The sequence below is a fragment of the Cervus elaphus genome, chromosome 19 (assembly GCF_910594005.1).
Source record: "Cervus elaphus chromosome 19, mCerEla1.1, whole genome shotgun sequence".
NCBI lineage: Eukaryota > Metazoa > Chordata > Mammalia > Artiodactyla > Cervidae > Cervus > Cervus elaphus.
In genome coordinates, this window is record NC_057833.1 from 65,940,378 (window position 1) to 65,958,803 (window position 18,426).

An 18,426-nucleotide genomic window follows, 5' to 3' on the forward strand; every position below is an offset into this window, starting at 1 on the left:
TATTGCAGACCTTCATTTTTTACTTAAATATAGTGATTTTTTAAAAAGAGTAAACCAAAAAAAAAAAAACCTTTACAGCAAATATTTTGCATAAATATAAACATGCATGTCTACTTCATAATTAAGCAAAATAAACTTTCAGGCACAAGATTTTAATAATCATTAAAGAACGAGACAATTAATTCAAGACAGAAATAACAGGAGCAACAAAGACATTTCATGACATTTCAATTGGTCTTGTCGTCCAACCTACTGGTTAAGGCCTGAGTTTTATGGATCCTACCTTCCTCACCAAATGGAAACATACAATTTGGCTGTACCTAATGTATATCCACATAACAATTACTCTTTCAGAATAGTGTAATAAATACATCACATGCACACCCCCCCCACACACACACCCTACTTAACCAGCCTCTCAAATAGGGAAGTAATAAGGATCTTGGAATTTTCAAGTTTTCCCACCACTGAAACACATACACATTAAAACCACACTTTAAAAAAATGATTCTGCTACAGAAATAAAAGAATTAATGAGTGGCATCATGACACATCTCTAGTTTGTTAGGTTTCCCCGAATCACGCCTGTACGGCGGCTTGCTTGCCATGGCTCCTCATGTGCTTCGGACTTAAGCCTTCACACCTCACACCTCACACACGCACCCACAGTGACAGATGGTACACAGAACAAAGGAAAGGCCGTTTTAATGCTTCGGTCAGACTTTGAAACCAGGACAGCCGGCGCGAACAGTCTCCAGCTGTCTCCGGAGGCCGGGAGTGTCCCCTGTGGTTCTCTGCCCTTCCCGCCAGGCCGTGAGCCTCTCCAGTCTGCTCCTGCGCGCTCCAGGGAAGAGAGCAGAGAACCACAGGGCCTGCTCGGGGCCCGCGCCGACCAGCACTGGGCAAGGGGAAGGTCCGTGTGGACGCATGGCACTCCGGCTGGCGGCACCCAGAGAGCCCCGTGAGCGGGGCTGGGGCAGGCGGCTGACAAGGCACAGAGGCAGGAAGAATAGGTCCAGCTTGGCTGGCAGGAGGGCACTCGTGAGGGGGAGTCTGTGAGGCTGGAGGCTTCATTTCCAAAAAGCAAGGGTTCCTTACTCTGCTGGGCAAAGCTGGAGGGCTTGCAGAGGCAACAGGCACAGGCTGTTTGGAGAACAGAACCAGGGCTGGGCCTGCAGCTGGGACAGGCCTGCAGGGCTGGCACGCAGGGACGGGGCGGGGGCTGCGTGCAGAGCCCACTCCCCAGGCCCAGGCCACCGGCAAGCACTGCCCAGACACCAGCAGGCACCAGACAGGCCCAGACCCCAGGCTGGCCACACACATCAAGCCTGACGGGAGGAAACGAGGGAGAGAGGCTTAAATAGATCTGTCTTTAGTCCAAGTTCCTGGTACCTGCCCCAGCTTGAGCAAGTGAAGAGCGGTGAAACAATTCCCACGTCTAGAAACAATCCAAGTCTCCCAACCATCACCTTTGGGCTTCCCAGTAGCTCAGACGGGAAGGCATCCACCTGCGGTGCAGGAGACCTCGCTTTGATCCCTCACTGGGGAAGATCCCCTGGGGAAGGAAATGGCAACCCACTCTGGTATTCTTGCTGGAGAATCCTATGGACAGAGAAGCCTGGCGAGTTAACAGTCCATGGGGTCGCAAAGAGTCAGACATGAGTGAGCGACTAACACACACAACCATGACCTTCAGCTTCCCTGAGCCAATAAATTAAAAACAACCAATTCATTATAAGGAAGTTCCTACCTGCCATGAACTCCACGAGGCCCCATGACGGGTGGAGGACCCAGTGTAGGTGCTGGTGTGGCCCCTGAGGACCCAGCGCAGGCGCCGGCCTGACCCCAAGCCCAGCTGGAGGAGCGGCGTGAGCAGGCCGCCCAGCCCCGCTCCAGCTAACTGGGGCTGCTGCGCGGGGGACACAGGTGACTTCGTGAGGCTCAACTCAAAGCCCCTGCCACCGATCACCTAGCTTCTTCCTGGGTCCAGACTGCTTCCCTCCACTAGCCAAGGAGAGGACACCCAGAGGGAGGAAGGTCAGTCTTCATGTTCTCAATACCGCTGAATCGAAGCAGACAGAAATTTCTCAGGACGTAATCATTCAAATGACAGAATGGGTGACTCCAAGCTAATGCACTAATTGTGGGACACCTTATCACAACGTCTGCTGTATACGGAACACTTCCTAGTGACCGGTTTCCCGCAACGACAGATTCATCTGGAAAGGGCACACTGCAGGAGGCAATCCTGTGACTTTCTTCTGGTTGCGTATAAAAAACGAGTCAGCTTGGGAGCCAGGCAAGAACAGCGGTGCAAAAGCAAGAACTGGGGAGCCCTGCCAACACCTGCTCATTGCACACTGCACGCCTCCCACCTGTACCCCGGTCTGGAGAGCACCTGCCCAGAGGCCTCCTCACCTCAGCCGTCCCACTCCAGTCCCCGCTGGCAGCCTCCGAGAGAAGCCCTCTTGTTATGGATCCACACGGAGCTGAAAGCCCCAGTTTAAGCGAGTCACGTGCATCAGCACCGTGGCTGCTGCCTTCATTTGCTCCCCCACTCCCCTCATGAGGGACTGATGTATTCAGGGACTGCGTGGATCTAAACTGGAGCTAGAAGGAGCCCACACTCCTATCTTTTGGAATCCAGGAAAAGCTCTCATGCACAACACAGCTCTTACACAGGCCCATGGACAAGACTCTCTGGTTCCAATAGGAGATTCAGGTGGGAGCAGTGGGAAGGCCTGGCCTGGGGCAAGACGCTGGCCCCACACCAGCCAGGCCCGTCCCTTCCTCATCTGCAGACGTGGGGCTGAGCCACGATCCAGGTCCCCCCGCTGATGCTCTCCTACCCCATCCTGAAGTCCATTTCCACACAGGCCAGCCAGGCTGGCTCAGACAGAACTTCCTCACTGCCGCGGGTCTGTAACTGGAAGTGGTTGGAACATGCTTCCATGCTGGGGTTGCAGGCTGCCCTCTCCCGCACCTGTCAGAGACTGAGCTTCCTTTCACTGGGGCAAACCACTTTGCCACGCTGGTGGCTGCTGAGGTTTGAAAGTGAAACACTGACCAGGAGAAGTGGCCTTTGAGGAACCTAGGCCAGGGCACGTTTGTCTGGTTTCCATTAACAGTGTTAACCAAATAGAGATACAATTCTGTTAGTTCTGCTATAGATCTACTTAAAACTTTGAAACGTTGAGATTGTTCAAAAATCACATGAGAAAATCACCCATCACCGCTAAGTTAAAGACATGCACATCTGAGCGCTTCAGAGCCTCCAATTCCTCCTAGAGTCACGATCCCCACGTCTTCCTCTCAGTGTGGATGCCACGCTAAAGCAGCCTGGTCTCGCGGCAGATCTGTGCACCAAAAAGTTGATTTCAAAAGATCCGGCTCTAGTCATCACTGTCACTGCCAGACTCGCTCAACTGCAAGTCATTTCCTATAAAGAGAAAACAGAATCAGACCAAAAGGACACAGTTTAAAAACGACTCCCCTGTGGTTCTTTGGTTGACCCTCTGAGCTCTCACGCTCTAGGTAAAGTAACACCAGGCTGGTTCAGTTTAATTACGGAGGAAAACTGATTCAGCTCGGCCACAAACCTGGTAGAGTCAACATTTTAAAAGAATTGCTATTTTTGCATCTGCAAAGTACAGCAACACTGCACACTGGGGCAGAACAGGGAAGGATTGGATACACAGTGCTTACAGGTCTCAATAAATAGCAAAAGATACTTATAACTAGCTAGTTATAAATTCACTATCTTGTAGAATTGTTCATATCAAGTTTCTTTATAAAAGCAAAAATAATAATACCCAGTTGGGTTTCCTGGTCAGGCAGCTAAATTCTGTTTATGCCAATAATATGCTAATGTAGCATAAACACACACCCAGCCCCTCTGGCTGGAACAGTCACATTATTTTACACCTCAGACCTGAACTACTGAGCTCTGTAAAACCTTAAATTTTGTTCAGCGTGCAACATCTAGGTTTAGGAGTGAAGAATGTAAAGCTTTTCCATCTAAAAGAAGAAGAATAACAGGACCCCAGCTGATACCACCTGGAATAAAACAGAAGTGAACTTCTACATTTCTGGATCCCTGATCTCTAGGCCATCTCCTCTCAATGTGTTCTCAGGATCAGGGTCCCCGAGGCCCTTTCAGAACACTTGAACCTAAGGTCCTCCCTTTTCTAACTAGAAACCTTTGTGATGCCAGATTTTCTTCCTAGACTTCAACCTACACAACTGATGGCAAGGCTGAATGCAGAAGCAGATCTAAGACTCCCTACTTTGTACTATGCCAGTTAAAGAGACTTGCAAAATTTTAAGGCAATGTTACTCTTCACACTGAATATTTTTTTATTTAGAAAATTTTTCATAAAAGTGTTATTTTTATTATCATATGGCTGATTGTCATTTTTTTCAGATGAATTACTGAGTATTTTAAGCATTTCTCAGTTTTAATTTCTAATGTGGTAAACACTGACACAAGCTACAAACACAAAAGCTCCTCGGGGTCCTCAATAATTTTTATGACATAAAGAGGTCTGAGACCAGTCAAGGGGACCTCTGCTGTTCCAGACATGGGGAAGGAGGCCCAGGACCAGCAAGTAATCCCAATCAGAAGAGCCGAGTACCGTCACTTACGAAGAAGGGGACGTGCATGTGAACGGCTCAGCGTGACGGAGCTGAAGACTCAGTTCTGAGATTTCTTAACAGTTTATTTGACCCAGGTTCAAACTGATCCATTTGTTTTTTGGGGGAAAAGATATAATGCATGCTACCATCGAGGAAAACAATATTATCACTCTGTATGTTTTCACATTAGAGTTTAGGAGATTTGTGCTATTTACTGTGACTTTACGGTTTGTGAGTTGGTTCTGGTTGACAATCCTGGTTTAAGTAACTTCAGTACTTAATTGTATATGTGGTATGCAAAGATGAAGGTCTTGCCACTGGAAAAGCTGCAAGCCGGGAAAGCTGATAAAGAGCCATAAAGAGCTAAAAAAGAGTTTAAGGCACTGGTAGGTTAAGTAACATGCACTGAGCCATTTTTGGCTCTTACTTTCTGGAAGGAAAGGAAGTTTAGCACTGACTGGGTAAAACGAAGAGCTGAGTTACACAGTCACAGGAGCTGTGGTCATTCTCCAGTATGAATACCAGATGCCCAGTGTAAAACATAGTATCCTGAACCAATGGGGAAGAGCACTAGGTATACCTGAAATCCAGAAGCTCAGCTTGTACCGTGAGATGGCAGAAGACAGCCTTCACTGGCGTCACAACAGTGCTGAACTCACTTAGGTAGGAGAGTAGGGCCCAGCACATACGGGAGTGTGTGTGTGCATTGGGGTGGGCAGGGGAGTGCTCTGGCCCCTAGCAGGCAGAGGCCACAAGGCCGGCCCCACACAAGGGGTCTGTTAGACGTCTACACTGTGGAGCTGAGAGCAACTCTGCCTGCCCCACAGAAGCAGGGTTAGGACACCTCCCGAAGTCAGCCCAGGAGGACACCCAGCTCCAGGAACTCTGGCGAGAGGACAGCGAACAGACCCACGTCATCCCACCTCCAAAACGAAGACGGTTGCTCTCGGTGTCCTCTGCCTTACCACCACCAACTGTGCCAAAGGCCACCAGACACCACAGTGTCCCTTCCTTCCCTCCTGCCCAAGGTCGGCTGGTTCCAAACACATCCTAAGGGCACCCGCTCCCCTCTGTGGTGGTGGGACCCTGCAGTCTGCTGGCACTGGGCTTTCAGGACCAGACAAAGACCTGCATGGGGGCAGGCAGGGCCCTTAAAACCTGGGATATGCAAAAACAGAGAGCCCTGCCGCTCACACATCAGCACTTCCCAGAATCCACAAAATTTAAATTGTGCCAAGAGAAGGAACCGATTTTTAGTTTTGCGCTTCTGTTTTTTACTGCTTGGGGACTTGCTCCTTTCTGCTTTAAACTGTCTTTGCAGGACCCTTTCTCACGCCGTAAATATCTTCAGGTTTACAGACTCTGGCGTAAGACAGACAGAAGCCACCAATCCGACCAGCCCTCCCAGCTCCGCCCCGGCCGACAGTGGGAAGGCGCACTTACTGAGGGTGCTCATGAGCTGCGTGCTCCCTGGCGGCCGCGGGGCTCCAGTCCCGTTGGCCACGGCCGGCCGGCTGCCATAGGGCTGCAGGGGCGACGCGGGGCCGCTGTCCTCGCCGCCGCTGCTGGAGCTGTCATCGTCGCTCCCCGAGGAGCTCTCGGAGTCCGAGGAGCTACTCCCGCTGCTGCTGCTCATCTGCTCGATGATGTCCACCTCGGCCCTCAGCTCTAGAACAGACGACAGGGCGGGGTCAGCGTGTCGAGCTTGCCACACGCAGGGCAGGAGCAAAACCCAGAGCAACGATGGTACCTGAGATGAGCTCCCACCTCTCCAGCCCTCAAAAGCAAACAAAACGACCTAAACCAACAAACAAAAACACCTAACAATGGAAACACTTAATTCACCCAAAGTACTCAAAACGCACACTGGTTCAAGCTAACGATTCTTTTAAGAAACTAAGTTAAGCTTTTCCGGTAAGCGGCCTGAGCTGACCCTTACAAATGGTGCGCTATTCACTCGACCCAGAAAACCCCACAAAATCATGCAAATCAAGAGGTTCAAATCTTCGTGTTCACTTTAAGAACACTCGTGAGACTGCCCAGGCCATAAAGGGTATGCATATTCGAAAAGCCACCAAGTATCTGAAGGATGTCACTTTAAAGAAGCAATGTGTGCCATTCCGTCGTTACAATGGTGGAGTTGGTAGGTGTGCACAGGCCAAACAGTGGGGCTGGACACAGGGTCGGTGGCCCAAAAAGAGTGCTGAATTTTTACTACACATGCTCAAAAATGCAGAGAGTAATGCTGAACTTAAGGGCTTAGATGTAGATTCTCTGGTCATTGAGCACATCCAAGTGAACAAAGCCCCCAAGATGAGGCGCAGGACTTACAGAGCTCACGGTCGGATCAACCCCTACATGAGCTCTCCCTGCCACATTGAGATGATCCTTACTGAAAAAGAACAGATTGTTCCTAAACCAGAAGAGGAGGTTGCACAGAAGAAAAAGATATCCCAGAAGAAACTGAAGAAACAAAAACTTATGGCCCAGGAATAAATGCCGCAGAAAATAAATGCAAATAAAAGTAAAAAAAAAAAAAAAAGAAACTAAGTTAAGTCTGTTTGGCCTTATCCGCTTAAAAAAAAAAAGATTGTGAATGACAGGATTAAACACCAAGTAGGAGAAGAGCAATATTCTGCTCAGGGGCTGAGAAGTATCTGATCAGGAACTGGAAGGTCTGAGCACTTGCTTTGGATCCATGTCTAGTCAGCTGGGAGACCCAGGTGGAAGGCAATGAATTTTCCAGGACACTCTGGAAAGAGGAAGGGCCAGAGCAGATGGCCTCTGGGGTCCTTTCCAGCTCGCATGGCCCACGAGGCTCACAGGAGGGGCCAAGGCTGCTGAAGAATGTCTTTCTCTTCCTCCTCTGTCCTCTTTACACATTTGACGGACAGCCATGCCTTTAGGTGCTGCGTTTGTATTAAACATAAAGCAGGGAAGGAACACGTTTTACCCAACCACTTCAGTGTCCGTGAGCATATTAAGAATCCACCACAGAACACATCGAGGAAGATGCCAGATTCACCTGTCCAAACACACCACGAGACCTTAAATGACTATGTCTCCTTTAAGCATAAATGGCAACAACCAACCACTCATGGCCCAACTCCTATTCAGCTAAAGTGAAAACTTCCACAGAGAACATACCAATCTCCATGAGGAAAAACAAAATCTAGATGCTTAACAACTGTGCCCCACAAACAGAGTGATCTCATTTGCAAAAAGACAGTATTTCCACAAGGTGGAAAAGGCAAATTTCCCAAGGCCAACTTTGTATCTTTTCCTGTTTACTGCTGTTACGGGTTTAATTTTATTTCATAAAACTTCACAAATATGAAATACAACACTTACCTTCATAACTTCCTAACAGTCTGGACAACTAAAACCATCCACCGTGTGGGGAGAAAACCTCGGTGAGCTCTGCGCCTCAGGCGTGCACTGGAGAGAGCCTGACCAGACAGCTAAGTCCTCGGAGGCCACTGGTCCTCAAGGAGCTCTCCCACGTCACACCTGGTGTCACTGCAAAGCAGTGGCTGAGGAATCTGACCTGCACACGGTATTTACATCGGCACACTTGGTTCTCACCCCCAGCACCGGGAATTCTCTTCTCCCAAAGGCTTAAAGGTCTGCCATATGGACCTTCAGATGGTAGTCAGGCTCATTTACACCCCGGGCCTCTAAGCAGACCGCTGCAAAGACAGCCAGAGCTCAAGCCACTGAACTCCCCCTTATCAAACGAGGTGAGTGGTAACCCCTGCACACCCATCACCTCTGGAACGGTGACCCCTGCAGAAACTGCTACAGTGGCAGAACGCCCATGCCGCCAGCCCCATGCCTCCACAGAAACATCAATGCCCTCCTCCAAGCTGCTACTGGGGCTCCAGAAACTGCTCTCTACCTCTTTTGATGTCATCCAGCTGAGGTTCAGGTGAGGGGTTATCCTTCAAGGGAGAGGTTTTGGGTCCAGCTGGAGGCTTCGTTGGTGCTCTGAACGGTATAGGTGGTGGTGGTGGCGGCGGCTGGGATGGCTGTGGGGGTCGCGGGGGCTGCTGCTCCATCCGGGCTTGGATTTTACTGCTCCCCTCAGCTCTGAAATGAGAAGCAGTCTGTAAATTAGAGGGGCAAAAACAGTGGTTCTCAGATCTGCCCCAGTTACCAAGCTCCTGGAAGCACCTACAGAGCCCCAGGCTTCAGAAGACTGAATTTTATCACACAAACTACTCATTCTACTGCATTCCAGTTCTGCATCGTGCACCAGAGACAGATGGATACCACACTCGCCGCCCTCAAGGAGCTCATGTTTTTTTATCGCGCAGCAGCTAAGGCACTGAGGTAGAATATACTGTGATTATGATAACAGAATAATGTAACTACTCAACTTCTGCACACTATAAAGTTATAACCACACGCAAATGTGTTATTAAAGAAAACTAGCTCTGGAAATACTGGCCTGTTCGAAGTTTTTTTCCCATTCTCTAATTACCACTCATTTTGTCACATGCCAGCTCTTGCTGGCAGACAGGCAGAGCATTCCACCCCAGACCAAGGAAGTACCATCAACAATTTATTTTGTAAATGGACTAGCTCAGCACTTTTCAAACTTTGGGGAATCTCATTAAAGTGCAGACTCTGACTTAATAGGTCCTGAAATCTTGTATTTTTAACAAACACTTAAGTGATAAAACACTGCTGTTCCCCAGAGGACACTGAGTAGTAACAGAAACGCCCACAACCAACAGCTTCCAGGAGGATAACCGCAGCCCCTGGCTGGAGGAGGTAATCTACCCACACACTGCACAGCAGGAGGGGGCTCCCCGCCGGCCCTGAACTTAGAGAGGCACCGGCGCACTGACCCCATCTCTCCATCTGTGTGCGTGTGTTCGCAAGGATAACACCACCACCTTTCCAAAAGTTACTTGTAAAGGTTAGATAATGCATGTAAAACATCTAGCACAGTGCCTGGCCTGTCATAAGACCTCAATAAATGGTGGGTACGTTTACTTTTTGTGGAATGAGTAAAGAAAAACAACTTGAGGAAGCATACACAGAAAAACATTGAGCTAACACTCTCTTTAAAATTTATTTACTCTATTACAATAATTACTGTATCACAATAATATAACCACTGGGTTACTTCTATTTATAGAATAGAATTTGACTTTAAAATAAAATCTAATTGGCCTCATATGACACATGTAATGCCTGTCAAATTAAAAATTAAAAGAGAGCTCACTATTCAAAAGAAATTAGATAAAGCTTTGATATTATAATGATCTCAAATGTCTCTTGTAAAAATTTAATGTTGTCACTCTAAAAAATAATATATATTACTCAATTATTCTTTCATAATTTTAAGTCTGTAAACTTAAATCTTATCCCTTGGGTGGTACTGCATCAACTACCATGAGATTAATAAAATTGACTTAATCATAAAGTTCACCCCTCTCACCAGTGACTTCTATGTTTCAAGTCTTAAAAACATTATTTATTTTCATTGCCTTTGAAGAAAATATATTTTATTGACTTGTCTGAGAAGACACAGGTGGGAGTTGCTGAGACTGCCAACAGGACACTAAGTTCCCAGACGTGCACATTCTTATAAAATAACTGAATAGACAAGGTAAGTCTACAGAAATGGCAGAGCAACCTTTATCCGCTTTTTCACATACCGTGTCTTCTTGACCTGGATGCTGCTGCTGAGCTTTTCCAGCACATATTCTCCAGTGTCGTGATTGATGATCAGCACACAGTCCTTCTGGTAAGGCCGCTTGTTCCCCTTGAACACAGTCATCGGTGGTGTGGATCCCTTTTCCGCCACAAAAGAACAATTCAGACAATCAAACCAAATACTCCAGTTATGAATATCAAGACTGAGTTTAGAGCTGGCTTTATCTCATCAAATCTTTTATCAGAACTACCCAAACAGGAATAGAAAGGGGACTTCCTTGGTGGTCCAGTGGCTAAGACTCTGTGCTCACAATGCCAGGGGCCCAGGTTCGCTTCCTGGTCAGGGAACGAGATCCCACCTGCTGCAACCAAGATTCAGCACAGTCAAATAAACATTTTTTTTTTTTAAAAGAAATAGAATAAACTGATTTGTATTTTATTTTTGCTTGGGAAGCCAAGAGTTAAAGAGGAAATAATATAAGAAGACTCTGTAACTGTGCAATTAGCTCTAAGTAATCAAGAAATATATATAAAATTTTAAAATTACTGTACATTTTCCAGAGATTTGGGAAATGTACAAATAACAGTAAAGTGTGAACTGAGAACAGAAATGACACGTTCATGTCTGACACTGAATAGAGCTCTCACTATGAGCAGTAAAGCTAGTGAGTGATCTCTGCACTTCCTTATAATAGGAGAGTCCGGGCTTCCCCTTCATGCTAAGTAACCACACACCTTCTCCAAGCTCACTGTTCTAGCTGGTTCAAGTACCTCAAGCCACTATCCTGCTTAAGGCCTTCCAAGACTGCCCAGTGCTTAAGACCCAAGAAGAAAACCTTCAAACCAGCCACCTGGCCCCTCCATTGCACCCGGCTCCTCTCACCCCGGGCTCTGCGGGTCCCAGAGAAGAAGGCACCAGTCCTCTCTCAGAACCGCAAGTTCTGTCTTGAAGGGATTTAACAAGGATTCTGTCTGCAACATCCCAACCCCTCCCTCCCTTTCAATTATTCAACCTTCAAATCTGCTCAAAGGTCACTTCCTCAGGGAAGTCTCCCTAGATTTTCTAAAGTAAGTGCTATGTTTTTCTACAGTTATTGAAACTCCCTAAAGGCAAGAAACACGCTTGTTTTCTTCAAGACTATATTCTCAGTACCTAGTAATGAGCCAGCATCACGGTGGGTGGATGTTAATATTTGTCGAATATATCATTTAATCCCCTTGATGGAATCAGAAATTGGTTTGCTCCTTGACTCCTGGTTCAGACAGTAAAAATTAAGAGCTGGAAGGGACCTTAGGGACCACTTATCTAACCTCTTTATTTTACATTTGGGAAACTAAGGTCCAAAGGGAGATGATGTAACCTGCCAAAGACAACTAATGAGACAGCAGTTTAAACTGGCAGACAGTTTTTTGTCAGCACAAAGCTTCCCAGGTCTCTCTGTCTAGAGCCTTTTCTTTCTCTCATTGGTTACCAAGAACTTATCATGTTCCAGGACAGGCCTCAGACATGCACTGACACGTGTTCATTAAAGACTATTCTGTCTGATCCTTGAGATCACAGAGGTGCCTTGGTAAGGCTTCAGCAGTGTCTCTCTCTGGGAGGGTTCTCCACTCAGCTTTTAACCTGGGGCTCTGAACCGAGGCCCTGCCTGAAACCACCAGCCTGCATATCACCCCCTGCCAGATTCACAAACCACGCTGATCCTGCCCCTGCCTCTCCACGCTCCTAAGCTGTTGCTGTTTTATACCCATAGGGCACTTAGGCCTCTTTTTCTTCAGCTGTTGGGGGAGGCTACATATGTCTAAGGGAGGAGCCAGGTTCCACCATGCCTTCTTTGGAACAAAAGGGAAAAAGGGAGCTTGGGAAAAACGACAAAGAATTTTTTTGCTCAGGAGCCTGGGAAGCATGAATTCCATCCCATCCACTCCCCAGAGTTCCTTTTCTCCTTATGTTGGCACTTTGGAAATCTAGAAGTTTTTAAAAAGGAGGAAATCAAACTGCAGTAACAGAATATGAAGATTTACTGTGATTCCATATTGAAAAACAACAACGATGGAATAAAACCTACAGGGATGTGTGGCAGTGTAATCGTGACTTCATCGCCTTTGCCAACCTGAAGCTCTCCTTCACAGGAAGTGTCTATAGATGCTGGCTTAAAGTCATCTAAAGGGAAAGAAACAAAGCATTTATTCACCAGGTTACTTGTACCAAGCGCTTGCAGGGCATTTGCGTGTAAGAATGGAAATTTTTTGCAACTCAGATAAAAGAAAATACAAACCACTTAGAATTTCTTAAAATGTTATCTCACTGTGGAAAACTTCTCACATACAACAGCAAAGAGAATAATACAATGAGTCCTGCGTACCATCACCCAGCTTCATTATCAGTTCTGGGACAATATTGTTTCATCTATACCTCCATATACTTTCCCTCTTATCCCCACTGGATAATTTTGAAGGAAAAAGGCTAGACTTTAGATAACATTTCATTAAGCAAAGATACTCCCTTCCCCCAAGTGACAGATGAAAATTCATGCCTTATTACCCACAATGAGGTGTTTTATTAGGGTTATTATAAAGATGAAAAGCAACAGAATATGTTTTTAAAACGCTGTGATTGTAAAACACAATATGAAACATGAAAGGTCACAGCATGATATAAGTTGATTTCATTTTGATAAGAACTGTCAAAGTTAGGATTTGCCACACTCAAGTTCCATAGCTCTAATAAGAATATTCCTATAGCTATCTGGAGCAGAAGGTTGAACTGTATTTCCAAAGGTTAATCCTGCCCGTGTTTCTGAATTGCAGTTAAGGCACAGTGTGAACAGCCACCTTACTCCCTTTTAACACAAACCTGCCTCAAACAGCAGGCCAGGCACTTCTGTCAAGCGTCTGATTTAAACTGCACATTGCCCTTCATTCTGCTAACACATCAGCTTAGTAAACTGCTCAGGAAATGATGCTGCTCTTATGCCATTCCCAAAACCCAGCCCCTCAGAGGGTGATCTGCTGTCAGCAGGAAGCAGACTAATGGCCTGGCAAGTGACCACAGGAAAACAGAAGTTCATTATCTACTACGCCCTGTTTCAAGGTGTTGAGTCACATCTAAGGGCTCCTCGGACAAAAACAAGTCTTAACCAGTACTGGGGCTACCAGGACGCGAAACCAGGAGTCTGTGAATCACAGTGGGATGCGCCGGCGGCCAATTCTTCACCCAGGATACAGAGTGGAAAGGCCCTCCCTCAACAGAGTCTGTAATCATGGAGAAAAAAAGAGGTCCAGCATAATGACTATTTGCACATTCCTTACGCCTGCTGGCTTTTGCTTCCAAACATAGATCGAGCTCTAACTTATTCCTGGCTCTCTAATTTTACTTTCCACCCACAAGAGACTGGGTCTGGAAGAAAAGTCAGGGGTAGTCTGGTGACCTCAAAAAGACATCAAAGCACGAGACAAGCTGGCACAGATATATGGAGGAAAAGAAGACGGATGAGGTGCAGAGCTGCGGATTCTGGGGCTGCAGCGGGGCGTAGGGGAGAATAGAACCAAAGCGGGCAAGGAAAGAAAAGGAAAGAAGACAGGAAGGGAATGGAACAGGAGGGAGTGGAGGCCAACCCCGAGGAAAACGAGAAAACCTCCTGAAGCGTGGAGATCCCCAGTGGGGATCGGTGTGGGGGGGGGGGGGGAGGCTGGAATACAAAGAAGCTGGAAACTGATGTGGGGTCGCAGCCCTTCGGTAATAAGAGGGGAAGGTGGAGGATGCCAGCCCCGAAGAAAGAAGAAAAGCTCCTGAAGCGTGGAGATTGGGGTGTGTAGGGGGCGGTGGGGGCGAGGAGGGGGACTTGGAGGTTCAGGGCGCGAGAGGGTCCAATGACCTTCGGAAGAAGCATTTGGTAGCGCAAGGCGGAGAAATCTTGGGAGCTGAGGGAAGGGTCTGGTCTGAGAAGAGGGAGCTGGGAAAAAACCAAAGGGAAAACCGAGGTCCCCCAAGGGAGGGAACGCCGGCAAGGCCCCCTGGCCTTTTGCTGGGCCGAGGGCGGCCGGTGTGCGGACTCACAGCGGATGGTGTGGAAGGAGGCCCGCGGCCGCTTCTCGAAGCTCTCCCCGAGCCGCAGGCAGTGCTCCTCGCGGTCCAGCAGCGGGTTGACCGTCCCGTTCATGGCCCCGCACGTGCCTCGCGCCCGCCCGGGCGCCCTCCTGGCGCGACCCCGGCCCGAGCCGCCGGCGCCGGCGTCCGGGGGAGCCGCGCTCCCGGGACAGCGCTCGGGGGCGCGCGGGTAGCCGAGCCGGCGCCCACCCGCGCACGCCGGAAACGAGCTCGGGACTGCGCGTCTGGGCGGAGGACGACTCTGAGGAGACCAGACAGCGGAACTTCCGGCGCCGAGGAGGGACTTCCGGGCCCGCAACGGAAGTAGCGGGGGCGGTGCCATGGCCGAAAGTCTTCTCTGCCTGGAGAATCCGGATTCGAGGTCTCTCCGCGGGGCGGGGGGTGGGTGTTGACCTGTCGAAGGGTTTTGGTTGGTGGTTTTTTTTTTTTTTTTTTTCCGCGGGGGCTCCCAAATTCTGCTTTTGAGGCAGCGCCTGGCTGGGGGCTCAGCGCGCCCGTCCCCACCCTTCAGGGGAACCTAAGAACTGCTGACGGGGGCGCCCAGCGCGCGGTGGACTAGGCTCACGCGGGTCGCCGCCGCCCCTCGCGGCTGGGCGGCCCGGCTCATCCGCAGGGTCCTGGCGGCCCCACTCTCCGCGTCCCTGAGCCTCTTCTTCGTCCCTTTCGCGCGCCCAGGGCGGCGCGAGGGCCTCCGTTCCCAGAAAGGGACGCCCCCTCGGGTTCATGAGACAAATTCAGGCCACCCGGGCGTAGTAGCTCCGTTTTCCCCGAAAAACGCCGTGTCTCAAGTACTTGGCGACGGTGACCGACCGCCTCCGGCTCGGACAGCAGTCGTGGTTGTTTTTAAAGACACCCCTGTTTCACGGACACCGAACTCTGAGGAACCGTAAGGTTTCTCTGTCAGTTCTGGAGAATGACTTTTTTCCCTGACTAAAGCGGCTTACTGACTGTTCTGGTTGGAATTAAGCCTTTCTGTGCGTGAGAGCCCTGGCCGCTGCATGTCAGCCCCCTGACGGCGGGGTCTGTGTCTTGCTCTTTGTGACCTCTCTCCTGTAGTGGGACAGGGCTTTGTGTAGGGTCAGCATCTAGTAAATGTCTGCGGAATTGAAATGTTAAGTGAAAGAACTATTCTGGAACCGCTAACTCAGCATCTTAAAAAAAAAAAAAAAAACTGTCCTAGAACCGCCAACCGGAATTTTTTTTTTTCTTTCCTGCGAATTATCTGCTTCAGTATCTGCGAAGATGCTGCTTCAGGCTTGAACCCAGACTGAGGGACCACTTCTGAGAGGACCCTGCCTGTGTCTGTGGTATCCGCTTGAATTCCTCAGGTTGTTGAGGAATGGAGAATCTCCAGCAGTGTTAAATGTTCAATATATGACCGTCCACGTAGGAGATGGCTGCTTTGCAAAGGAGAGGACTGCAGACAAGGATTCTCAGCTCTGAAGAAGAGGAGAAACTGAAGCGAGACCAAGCTTTAGTGTCTGATTTTAAACAGCAGAAACTGGAAAAAGAGGCTCAGAAGAACTGGGACCTTTTTTACAAAAGAAATAGCACTAATTTTTTCAAAGATAGACACTGGACTACCAGAGAGTTTGAGGAGCTCAGATCATGTAGAGAGGTAAACTAATATTGCACCTTATTTGAGCGATTCTTCATTTAAAATGTGTAGAAGAGGGATGTTTTATTGCATTCCCAGGGCGAGTGTGAGGTAGAAAATTTATGAAACCTGTCAAATGTTTCCTGAATTTTTGTAGCTTAGATATACACTGTCTCAGATAGTTTTAGCAGTTGCTGAGTTGTAAAATACAGAGGAGAGAGGACTTTAGTGGGCATTTTCTGTTTCTTTAAAGCTAATCTGAAAGTTGTAAATATTAAGTTCATACGGAATGATTTCAGTGACAGGTTCATAATGATAATAATGATGAATACTTCACCACACCCCTTTACATGAACTTAACAGTAGTGTTCTGTAATTTAAACCTTAAAGTAACATGTTGAAGTTTGGCATTAGTCTTATTCCCACTTGCTGATGAAATTGAGGGACAAAGCTGTTTAAGTGATTTGTTCAGTGACGGAACATGGGGTGAGGGGAAGAGTTCAGATTTGAGTGCAGGCAATTTAACCTCAGAGCCTGTTTTGTTAGCCATTATGCTGTATTTTCGCCACACCAGATTACCCAGTGTTGGGACAACAGACGAGGCATCAGTTGCTTTGGGTTATCAGTTCACTGGTTAATTGTCTACTCCATGGGGGCAGAGAGTTTGTTTCATGTTCTGGACTTTTTAGTTTGTTTCTTCATTATGTGGATGTTGTGTACTGTAACTGGGTTCTCTTTCCTCAGTTTGAAGATCAAAAATTGACTATGCTTGAAGCTGGCTGTGGGGTTGGGAACTGTTTATTCCCACTTTTAGAAGAAGATCCAGATATCTTTGCCTATGCCTGTGATTTTTCTCCAAGAGCTGTTGAATATGTCAAGGTTGGTGCACCATCCATGTGTTGTTATGTTTCTATTTTCCTAGACTTGTTGTACCTAACTTCCACACCCGTTTTCCCAATTCGGTCCTCCTGAAGGACCAGCTATGATCACTGTATTCCTATTCCTGTGTATGTGCCTGTATAATACATACAGAAACATAACATTATTTAGAAAAGTAGAAAGAAATACCAGACAACATCCATAAACTTGTGTCCAGATTTAATGATTGCTAGCATTTCACTTCTTTTGCTTTATAAACTTTGATAGTGTCGTTTATAGCTGTATTTAGTTAAGGACTGCATCTTACACTTTATTATGTACCTTAAATCTTCTTAGCCTAAAACATTCCTGCCCTTCCCCTTGACTTTTTCCCCAATGACATTGAGTTTTGGGAGAGCAAGCAATTTTATGTAATGAGGTCCCACATTCCAAATTGGCTGATTGTTTCTTTCTATCATTGTTTAACTTGTTGCTTTATGCCTTGTATTTTCTGTAAACCAGAAGTTAGATTTAAATCAGGTAAAATATTTTGAGCAAAAACACTTTAGTAGGTGATGATGTAGCTTTCATATTGCATCCTGTCAGGAGGCAGTGATCTAATCTCACTGTAAGTGATGCTAGTTTTGGCCACTGGGTTAAGGTGGCTTCCTAATTCCCCTGTTGCACAGGTGTCTTCTTTTTGTCATTAGCAGATATGTGAGGGATTCTTTGGCAACATGCAGATACCTATTTTTCCATCAACCTTTCACAATTTTAGCACCTATTAGACTATTTTAATAGTGATATTACATTGTACTATAACCTACCTTCTTCGCTCTACATTATATCTTGCCAAGTTTTTTCATCCCAGTACATGTAGGTCTACTGCATTTCATTTACCTCTTGTAGTATTTCACAGAATGGATATGCCATATAGTAATATTTGCATTGTTGATGATTGTTCAAATTGCTTCTAATTTTTGCTCTCACAAGTAGGATTGATGTAATCAGCATTATACGCATGCCCCAAAACACATGTGTACATGTCTCTGTGGTGACTAATAGGAGAAATAGAATTCCTTGGAGGAAGCATACACATTAAAATTTAAATAGATAATGCCAGCTATCCATCCAGAAAATTATACCAATTTATAATTTCACCAATAATATAAAGATTTTTTTTTCCTCTGTGCCATCAACATTTAACATCAGTCCTATTTTTTGGCTGCACTGTACAGCATGTGGGATCCTAGTTCCTCATTCAGGGATCAAACCCACTCCCCCATGCATTGAAAGCACAGAATCTTATCTCCTGGACCACCTGGGAAGTCCCACCATCAGTCTTTTGTATATCTCCCAATCTTATAGGCCAAAAGTACTGTCTGCATATTTTAAATTGTTTATTCTTTATAACAAATAAGGTTGAAGATTTTGTGATGTGTAAATAAGCATTAGTTTTTCTTCTGCTTGTTTTTTTTCCTTTATTCTACATATGTTTATCCGGAGCCTAATGTAGGCCAATCACTGTTCTAAGCATTGGGATGAAGTAATAAACAAA

At 47.0% G+C, this 18,426-nt stretch overlaps 3 protein-coding genes across 10 annotated transcripts in view; 2 read left to right on the plus strand and 1 right to left on the minus strand.

Moving 5' to 3' along the window:
* Window positions 1–14,768, minus strand: EAF1 (ELL associated factor 1). Its single transcript, XM_043873842.1, has 6 exons — window positions 14,363–14,768; window positions 12,372–12,466; window positions 10,305–10,441; window positions 8,534–8,724; window positions 6,079–6,303; window positions 1–3,439 (listed from the first exon to the last, which is right to left on the minus strand). Exons 1-6 carry the CDS (start codon window positions 14,733–14,735, stop codon window positions 3,393–3,395), a joined length of 1,068 nt encoding a protein of 355 aa, XP_043729777.1. The 5' UTR covers window positions 14,736–14,768; the 3' UTR covers window positions 1–3,392.
* Window positions 6,546–7,154, plus strand: LOC122675309 (60S ribosomal protein L17-like). The gene has a single exon (XM_043873851.1). It carries the CDS (start codon window positions 6,577–6,579, stop codon window positions 7,129–7,131), a length of 555 nt encoding a protein of 184 aa, XP_043729786.1. The 5' UTR covers window positions 6,546–6,576; the 3' UTR covers window positions 7,132–7,154.
* METTL6 (methyltransferase 6, methylcytidine) overlaps window positions 14,650–18,426 on the plus strand; it is a 14,640-nt gene continuing 10,863 nt past the window's right edge. For 6 of the 8 annotated variants that reach the window (XR_006335232.1, XM_043873843.1, XM_043873845.1 and 3 more), the window contains exons 1-2: window positions 14,783–16,031; window positions 16,755–16,889. Coding sequence is in view for 7 of the 8 variants with exons in the window: in XM_043873843.1 (XP_043729778.1) it covers window positions 15,807–16,031; window positions 16,755–16,889 (360 nt within the window). In the remaining variant the exon portion in view is untranslated. The other 2 variants (XM_043873844.1, XM_043873846.1) reach the window with 1 other exon arrangement.

Excerpts from the sequence above, each read along its gene's own strand:
- LOC122675309 (XM_043873851.1), top strand. The coding sequence starts at position 6,577 with ATGGTGCGCTATTCACTCGACCCAGAAAACCCCACAAAATCATGCAAA.
- EAF1 (XM_043873842.1), bottom strand. The coding sequence starts at position 14,735 with ATGGCACCGCCCCCGCTACTTCCGTTGCGGGCCCGGAAGTCCCTCCTC. Across the intron at positions 10,442-12,371 it reads TTACACTGCCACACATCCCT|GGATCCACACCACCGATGAC; the intron begins GTAGGTTTTATT and ends GTGGCGGAAAAG. Across the intron at positions 3,440-6,078 it reads GCAGCTCATGAGCACCCTCA|GAAATGACTTGCAGTTGAGC; the intron begins GTAAGTGCGCCT and ends TTCTCTTTATAG.